Here is a 9,761-nt window from a genome sequence, read left to right as displayed (position 1 = left end):
TACACATGATCATGGGCCTCATGGTCATCATAATGGAGTGAATGCAAGCTGAGATATGTGCCTTGATGGAGACCATGAGGTGCCTAGAGGCATGTATCTCAGATTCCTCATCGCAACTTCACCCACCTACTTTCCTTTATAGAATACTAGAATAGCTGGGTATAAATATATTTACTTATGCAATTAAGAGCAAGGACTTAGTTCAGCTATAGAGCTTGCATAAAATATGTGCTCCTATATTCTAGAAATATAGATGTTAAGTTATGCAAATAGCTTTACACTCTCTCTACACTCCGCCTAGATGACATCCATGTATACACCCAGCTACAAACTTTGTGTTATGGAAGACATATACATAGATATAGAACCGTACTTAGGCAGCATATTAGCATATATACATACACATACACATACACATATATATGATGGCAGTCTAATTTATTCATTTCTTGATATACTACCTTTCTATGGTACACTCAAAGTGGTTTTCATATACATATAGGTATTTTCTCTTTCCCTACTGGGCTCACAATCTAAATTTTGCAATTGAGGCAATGGAGAGTTAAGTGACTTACACAGGATCCAATGGGGCTACAGTGAGAACTGAGCCCAGTTCCTGCAGTTCTCAGCCCATTGCACTAACCATTAGGCTACTCCACCACTACTGGTTTATGCACATAAGTGGCACCAAAATGTAAATGCCTGCATTATAGAATTAGCCTTTAAGAGTCTGAAATTATCTGCTATATGCAGAGCTAACCATAGTGAGCTCTGTCTATGTATATTTAGTGTTGCTGCCTATTCGGGTAGCAGTGCTGAATATACATGTATTTAAAATGGCAACTATCTCTATGAGGATACATTTACATTCAACAGTTTTTTGAGGGCATTGATAACGTCCTTGTTTCTTAGACTGTAAATAATGGGGTTCAGCACAGGGGAAATAATGGCATAAACTGCAGACATTACTTTGTCAGTCTCTGAGTCACTGCTGAACGCAGGTCGAATGTAGGTGTAGATAGAACTTCCATAGAATAATGACACAACGGTGAGGTGTGATGCACAGGTAGAAAAGGCTTTTTTCTTTTTGTCTGCAGAACGGATTTTTAGTATAGTTAAGATAATATATGTGTAAGATGTGACAATTAAAATGAAACAAACCATACCCAATATAATATCTGCCATTATTATTACCACATTATTGATAAAAGTGTCTGAGCAGGCTGCCTTTAACACTGGGGGGATTTCACAGAAGAAGTGGTGAATTATATTTCGTTGGCAGAATTTTAACCTTAGAATTAAGCTAGTGTGCACCGTTGAATTCATGGCCCCAAGAAGCCAGACGGCTGCAGCCAGAATAGTACAAGTCTTCCTGCTCATAATGGTACTATAGTGCAGCGGGTGGCATATTGCAACAAAACGATCATATGCCATTACCGCCAAGAGCATGAGCTCCGTACTCAAGGCAGAGGAGAAGATAAATAGCTGAGATATGCAACCAGAGTAGGAGAAAGTTTTGTCCTTTGACCAGATGATCTGTAATATCTTAGGAATAGCAGCTGTTGTGCAACAGATGTCTAAGATGGACAGGTTCACAAGAAAGAAGTACATGGGTGTATGAAGATGAGAATCAGTGATAATGATTGTAGTTATTACGATGTTGCCCAGTAAAGCAGCTATGTAGACAATAAAGAAGAGGGTGAAGAATAAGGGTTTGAGTTCTGGGTGACTGTCAAATGCCATCATGTAGAATTCTATAGATGTGTTCTGGTTCTTTCCTTCCATTATAGTTGAAAACTTTATCTGTAGGAGTGAAACAGAAACAAATATTAGAAAAATACCTCAAATGATCTCAATCAGAAGACTGACATACGAATAGTATGTTTAACCCAGAATAGCTTCCTACAAGTTTACATATAATTTAACTTATTTCTTTTAGTTACAAAATCAAAGGAACATAAGCATTGCCATACTGGGATGTACCCAAGGTCCATCAAGCCCAGTATTCTGTTTTCAAATATTGATGCACATTAGAACTTAACAGGAGGCAAGGGGCTAGAGAAGACATGTCCAATAGCCACATCCAGATAGGAGGATTCAGAATTCAGCTAAGGGGTGGTAGGTAGGGATGAGGAGGAGGGAAGCACATTGGAGCATTGGAGATGAAAGTGATTTTTTGAAAGAGAACATAAATGCTAGAAATATAAATGAGATGAAGATGAGATGAATGTTGGTGGTGTGAAGGGGGGCATATAGTGTGAAAGTGTATGAATGTGGGAAATTAAGGTGTAAGGCTATTCATTTTTATGCCATTCAGTTTTGTTTCACCTTACCTTTGCTCTTTCATGTAACACATGCTAACATGAATGGAATGAAGTGCAGAAGCTTCTGGAAACTAAGTGGGAATATAAGAGCCAGAGGTAGGTCTGTGTGAAAGTAAGGGTGAAGGTGAGGTTGGGTCATAGTTGGTGCTGGAGGGAGTGTGGGAGATGGTGAGGAGGAAGGAACATGACAGGGTCAATAATGGTAAAAAGAGAGATAGTAACAGAAGCTAGAAGTGGTGATGAGAGTGGGAAGAGACAGGATTGTGATGGAGGTGAAGGGGTGATAGGTAGGAAAGGGGACTGAGAAAAATAGAAAAAGACATGGAGATAGAGAGAAATGATGGAGAAGATGTATGATAGATAGCCACAGCATATATTGGGGGGGGGGGGGGAGGAAGTATGGAGAACATGATTAGAGATGAGATTGAATCGGAGAAAGGGTTCTAGGGGACGCATAAGAGTAATAACGTGGTGCAAGAGAGTTAAATCAGGATGATGAGATGAGAGAGTCAGACTGGAGAAAATATGAGAAAGTGAATGGAATAGTTTATAGTTTTTTAAAACTTGCTCTACTGCCCAGACTAACTAGAAGATCTAGGCAGTTAACAATTTAAAATCACATTTAAAGGAAAAGGAAAGGATAGTAAAGAACATACCACTCATATCAAGGTCATTCAAACTCAGATAAGGATTATAAAAGGACAAGGGGCAAGGTAGATAATTAGATAGTGGGAGTTGGGTAGAGAATGGGACGGTTCAAGGATAGTAATTCATAGTAGATTGCAGTAGCAGCAGATCTAGGCGGGATTATATGCTTTGTGGAAAAGTCAGGTTTTTATGGCTGTCTTAAACTTTTTGAATGATAGCTCCATGCGAATATGGAGAGGGAGAGCATTGTATAAAAAATGGACTGCAAAAAAGATGACATGATCTCTAATAGATTCCAATTGTACCAATTTAGGACTGGGGAGTACTAGGTGATGGTCATTTATGGATCGAAGGAGGCAAACTAGTGAATACAGAATAGTAAAGGCTTCTGAATAATGAGGAAGGCCTCACTTGAAGGCTTTAAATATGATTGTTAATAGTTTAAAATTATCCGTTGATTTATAGGTAGCCAATGATGTTTTTGAAACAGAGGAATGACATGTGTAGCACAGTATTCTGATAGCAGTATACTGCAAAGATTGAAGTTTATGAAAATTAGAACCAGAGCATCCTAAATGAACTATATTGAGGTCATCTATCCTTATGACTAAGAAAGAAAGAATCAGAGAATGAAAAGTGTTGTAATCAAAATATCTCCTTACTGAATGCAATTGCCTAAGAATGAAGAAACTGGACTTTCATACTTGCAATATTTGTGATGAGAAGGTAAGCTGAGAGTCCAGATTGATTCCTAAGTAGTGGAAAGAATCGACAGGGACAATGGGGTGTCCAAAAATATTTAGAGGAATGCTCAGGGTAGGAATACCAACTGTAAAAAGCAGGCTATGGTTCTTTTGTTTGTTGAAGACCAATTTGTGTTGAGTAAGCAAGTAGAAATGTGGTTGAAACAATCTTGACGAGGACCAATCAACAGAGTAAATGGATTTGAAGGAAAAAGTAAAAGGATATCATTTGCATAAAAAGGAAATGAAATACCAGTTGATTGAATGAGTGTAGCAAGAGGACTTATAAATAGGTTGAAGAACAAAGGTGACAGAACAGAACCCTGAGGAACCCCACAGAACAAGAAATGAGGAGAGACCATAGAGGAAGCAATAACAATTTTAAGAACAATTTAGAAAAAAAGAATAGAACCATATGAGAACAGTACCAAACAAACCAAGTGATGAGAGGTGGGACAGCAAAAGTGAGTGATTCAGCAGATCAAAAACTGTGGAGAGGTCAAGTGAAACTGCAATAACAATGTTATTACGTCTGTCAAAGTGAGTATAGGTTTCATTAAATAGTGCAGTAAGGGCAGTTTAAGTACTTAAATATGGGCAAGCAAATAAAGGGCAAGTGTTTTCTCAATGAAAGATGACAATTCAGTGAATGTGACTTTTTGCAGAACTTTTGAAAACTGATACTGGGTGGTAATGACCTGATGTAAAAGGATCTGGGCTCACTCCCATGGTCTGAATATCACCCCTGCAGTCCTTAAGTTTATGTTTGTAAAATAATAAATGGGTCTCTGTTTGTTTGTTTGTTTGTTTGTTTGTTTATTTCTTCCTCCTATGCTTTGCTCAGTGTAATTGTTTCTAAAGTAGTCAAAGGCAACTATAATACCTTAGGTTTTTTTGTTAGAAGGACAGATCTGGATAGTTTAAGAGGAGCAATTTGGTCTAAAGTAGCTAAAAGCACAGGGTGCAGACAATGAGCCTGATCATTTAGATTCTGGACTTAAAAGTCCAGGGGAAAGGAAAATAAAGAAAGACAAAGACAATGCAGATCTATCTGAAAGAGTTGCCTGATCTGATTTAAAGGATTAGGAGCGGCCATTATTTATTTATTTATTGCATTTGTATCCCACATTCCCCCACCTATTTGCAGGCTCAATGTGGCTTACATAGATCTGTTAACATTGTCATATCAGGATATCAGATACAGTTATTAATGTGTAGCAATTAAGGAAGGGAAGAGGGAAGACGGAAGAGAGTTGTTAGGGTAGTTATAGAAGGTGGGCGTTCATAACTGAGTGGTTTGGTGAGGTGACTTAGTGAGGTTATAGGTTCTCATTGTAGGCCTTGTTGAAGAAGAATGTTTTCAAAGATTTTCGAAATAGTTGTTTCTTTGATTGCTTTCAAGTCCATGGGTAATGCATTCCATAACTGCGTACTCTTGTAAGAGAAGGTAGTGGCGTGCATCAGCTTGTATTTAAGTCCTTTGCAGCTGGGGTAGTTCAGGTTGAGAAATTTGCGGGATGATCTTGTGGCGTTTCTGGGAGGTAGGTCTACGAGGTTTAGCATGTAGATTGGGGCGTCTGCATGAATGATTTTGTGTACAATCGTGCAGATCTTGAACGCAATGCATTCCTTAAGTGGAAGCCAGTGAAGTTTCTCTCTTAGGGGTTTTGCGCTTTCATATTTAGTTTTTCCAAATATGAGTCTGGCGGCTGTATTCTGGGCAGTTTGGAATTTTTTGATTGTCTGTTGTTTGCATTCGGCATATAGTGCATTGCAGTAGTCTAGATGACTTATTACCATTGACTGTACCAGGGTACGGAAGATGTATCTCGGGAAGAAAGGTTTTACTCTTTTAAGTTTCCACATGGTGTAGAACATCTTTTTCGTCGTGTTTTTCATGTGGGTATCAAGAGTGAGGCTTCGTTCAATGGTGACTCCAAGAATTTTCAAGTTTTGTGAGACCGGAAGGAAACAGTATGGTGTGATTATGGTGTTGAAGTTTTTTGTGTTATGTTGTGAGGTGAGTACAAGACATTTGTACTTATTTTCAAAGCGCTTAGACTTACAAAGTTCCATAGCAACCTATGATAGAAACAAAAAGGTGGGAATATGAGCCAGGCTATCCAATAATTGGACCTGAAGTTAAGTTTAAAATAAACAAAATTTAATAATATTCAAACAAATAATAATAACAAAATTCCACATTAAAAATGACTCTAAAAATGACTCATTTTTAGAGTCATTTTTAATGTGGAATTTTGTTATTATTATTTGTTTGAATATTATTAAATTTTGTTTATTTTAAACTTAACTTCAGGTCCAATTATTGGATAGCCTGGCTCATATTCCCACCTTTTTGTTTCTACTTTACGTGTCGTGGGATCTATTGAGTTCTCCACGTACGTGGATTCTCTTTAGACCATAGCAACCTATGGAATTTTGTAAGTTTAAGTGCTTTGAAAATACGCCTCATTGTGTTTTTTCTGCGTTAAATTTTAGTTGGAATGCATCTGCCCAAGTGTACATTATTTGGAGGCTTTGGTTGATCTCATTAGTGATTTCATTTAGATTATGTTTGAATGGGATGTAGATTGTGACATCATCTGCATAAATGTAGGGGTTGAGGTTTTGATTGGCTAGAGGTATCATCATTAGGTTGAATAATGTTGGTGAGAGAGGGGATCCCTGGGGAACTCCACACTCAGGTATCCATGGTGGTGATCTGTCCGTGTTCGTTGTTACTTGGTATGATCTTGTGGTTAGGAATCCTTTGAACCATTTGAGAACAGTGCCTCCTACTCCGAAGTATTCCAGTATATGTATTAGTATTTCATGGTTAACCATGTCAAAGGCGCTAGACATGTCGAATTGCAGGAGGAGGATGTTGTTACCAGTCGCAATTGCCTGTTTGAATGAGTTCATTGCGGACACTAGTACAGTTTTGGTGCTGTGATTCGTCCAAAATCCTGATTGGGACTCGTGCAGAATTGAGTGTTTATATAGGTATTCAGTAAGTTGTTTCGTCACTATCCAGCTTATAATCGAACGAGAAAAACGCCCAAGTTCCGACCTAAATCGGGAGATGGACGTTTATCTCACAAAAACGAATAAAGCGGTATAATTGAAAGCCGATTTTTGGGCGTTTTCAACTGCACTCCGTCGCGGATGCGGACAAAGTTTATGGGGGCGTGTCAGAGGTGTGGCGAAGGCGGAACTGGGGCGTGGTTATCTGCCGAACAAAGATGGGCGCGTTTCGGCGATAATGGGAAGAAAGTATGCGTTTTTAGCTAGAATTTAGGACACTTTTCCTGGACCCTGGTTTTTCACGAATAAGGCCCCAAAAAGTGCCCTAAATGACCAGATGACCACTGGAGGGAATCGGGGATGACCTCCCCTGACTCCCCCAGTGGTACCTAACCCCCTCCCACCACAAAAAAATGATGTTTCACACATTTTTATTTTCACCCTCAAATGTCATACCCAGCTCCCTGGCAGCAGTATGCAGGTCACTGGAGGAGTTGTTAGGGGGTGCAGTGGACTTCAGCCAGGTGGACCCAGGCCCATCCCCCCCTACCTGTTACAATTGTGCTGCTTAATGCTTATTAGTCGTCCAACCCCCCCCAACCCACTGTACCCACATGTAGGTGCCCCCCTTCACCCCTTAGGGCTATAGTAATGGTGTAGACTTGTGGGCAGTGGGTTTTCAGGGGGATTTGGGGGGCTCAACACACAAGGGAAGGGTGCTATGCACCTGGGAGCTCTTTGACCTTTTTTTTTGTTTTTGTAAAAGTGCCCCCTAGGGTGCCCGGTTGGTGTCCTGGCATGTGAGGGGGACCAGTGCACTACGAATCCTGGCCCCTCCCACGAATAAATGTCTTGGATTTATTCGTTTTTGAGCTGGGCGCTTTCATTTTCTATTATCGCTGCAAAACAAAAACGCCTAGCTCACACATTGTTGAATAAAACATGGGCGTCTATTTTTTTTCGAAAATACGGTTCGGTCCGCCCCTTCACTGACCCGTTCTCGGAGATAAACGCCCATGGAGATAGGCGTTTTTGTTCAATTATGCCCCTCCACGCCTTCCATGAGTTAAGTCATGAGTGGAATAGATGCTACTGGTCGATAGTTGGTTAGGTCCATTGTGCTTTTTTTAGCATCTTTCGGTAATGGAGTGAGTAGTATGTTTCCTTTATCCGTGGGAAAGAGTCCATTTTGAAGCCTGTAATTTATGTGCTTCATGAGGTCTGTTTTGAATTGTTTGGGTGTGGATCTTATTAGACTGTTAGGGCAGATGTCTAATTTGCATTGTGATTTGGCGTATTTTCCTAGCCAATATGAGATTTCTTTTGATGAGCGCATGTCAAAGTCGGTCCATGATCGATCTGCTGGGCATTCTCCGGGTTTTGGGTCTAGACATTCAAGGATATTTGTGTAGTTTGTTGTGGTAGTGGGTATCATGAGTCGGAGCTTTATGATTTTTTCATTGAAGTAGTTCGCAAGGTTGGTTGCTGATGGGATATCTGAGTTATTGGAGGTGACGGTAGTATTTAGAAGATTGTTTACGAGTGAGAAACGTTTGTGTGTATCCTTGTAGTTTGGTCCTATTTTGGTTTTGTAGTAGGTCCTTTTAGTTTGACTGATAGTGTATTTGCTTTGTAGTTGATTCCAGTCTTTGTATGTATTTTCGTCTTTTTTCTTGCTCCATGCTCTTTCCAATCTTCTGACTTGTGTTTTTAGTTCTTTTAATTCTTCGTTAAACCATGGTATTGAGTTTTTTCTATGTGAGGTTCTGGTTTGTAGTGGTGCTATATTATCTAGTGTTATTCTGCATCTGTTATCCCAATCTTGAAGAAATTGGGGTGAGTCTGTAGGTATTGTTCATTCATCAGTGTAGAGTTGTTGCCAGAATGTTAGTGGGTCTATTTTGCCTCTCGTAGTATATGTTTGTTGTTTTTGTTGTGTCTTTTTTGTTCTCCAGTGAAGGGAAAGGTTTGCACTGTAGTGGTCAGACCATGGTCTGGCTGTCCATTTTGTGTCTCTTAATGTGATATTTGGTTCTGGTGAGAATTTGTGGGTGATGATGTCTAGTGTATGTCCTTTGTTATGGGTGGGTTGTGTGTTTGGCCCGTGGAGTTCCCATAGTTACAGGAAGTCTTTGCATTCGCGTACATTGCTTGAAATATTATCTTCAAGGTGAAGATTGATGTCTCCTGCTATGAGAAGGTTCTGGGTGGTAACACAGGTGTTTGATATAAAGTCCAGAAAGTGCGTTTGTGAGTCTTTCCAATTGCCCGGGGGTCTGTAGAATAAGATTAGGTTTAGTCGATCCCATAGGTTGGGGTGGTTGATTCTGACTGAGGCTATTTCGAGTTGGGGAAGCATAGATTCAGCTGTTGTTGTGACTGTGAATTGAAATTTATAGATTATTGCTATTCCTCCTCCTCTTTTTCCTTCTCTTGTCCAGTGGGTAATTTTGTATCCTGGAGGGCAGAGCTCTAGTATTATTGGATCCTTGGGGTCATGGATCCAAGTTTCGCTAATAAGTAGGAAGTTGAGATGGTCAGTTGTGATCCAGTCGGTTAGTATCGTGGTTTTATTGACTGCCGATCTGGCATTGATGTATCCTATTTGTATTTGTTGGTGGTGGTGTTCATTTGAGTTTGCGGTGGTGTTAATTTTTATCAGCTGTCTGCCTTCTTGATGTGTAAGTTTGTTGTGTCTTTTCGTTCCTTTCTGTTGATAGTGACCGTGGCTAGCAGGTTTTCCTTGCCATTGTTTAATTTTTTTAATATGCATATTGTGTATTGTTTGTGTGGGTAGTTTTTGTGTTGTGGGAGTTGTGATGTCTATATTGGGGGTTGTGAATGAGTAGTATGTAAGGGAGAGACAGTAGGTAATTAGGAATAATTTGCTGGGTTTCATATCAATGTTAGTTTGTGTGTTAATATGTGTGTCTGAAGTGTTAGGGTTCAATTATTATAGGTAATGAGAGTGAAATAGTGAAGTTAATAAGGAAATGATCAGACCAAGGAAGCTAAATAGAGA

The 9,761-nt window shown here is 39.6% G+C and overlaps 1 protein-coding gene across 1 annotated transcript; it reads right to left on the bottom strand.

The window, feature by feature from the left end:
• Positions 1-849: 849 nt before the first annotated feature.
• Positions 850-1,785, bottom strand: LOC115461311 (olfactory receptor 13A1-like). The gene has a single exon (XM_030191030.1). The coding sequence runs from the start codon at positions 1,783-1,785 to the stop codon at positions 850-852; it is 936 nt and encodes a 311-aa protein (XP_030046890.1).
• Between the last annotated feature and the right edge of the window lie 7,976 nt (positions 1,786-9,761).

This window comes from Microcaecilia unicolor, chromosome 1 (assembly GCF_901765095.1).
Source record: "Microcaecilia unicolor chromosome 1, aMicUni1.1, whole genome shotgun sequence".
NCBI lineage: Eukaryota > Metazoa > Chordata > Amphibia > Gymnophiona > Siphonopidae > Microcaecilia > Microcaecilia unicolor.
The sequence above is the reverse complement of the archived record's forward strand: the minus strand, read 5'-3'. Positions and strand labels throughout refer to the sequence as shown.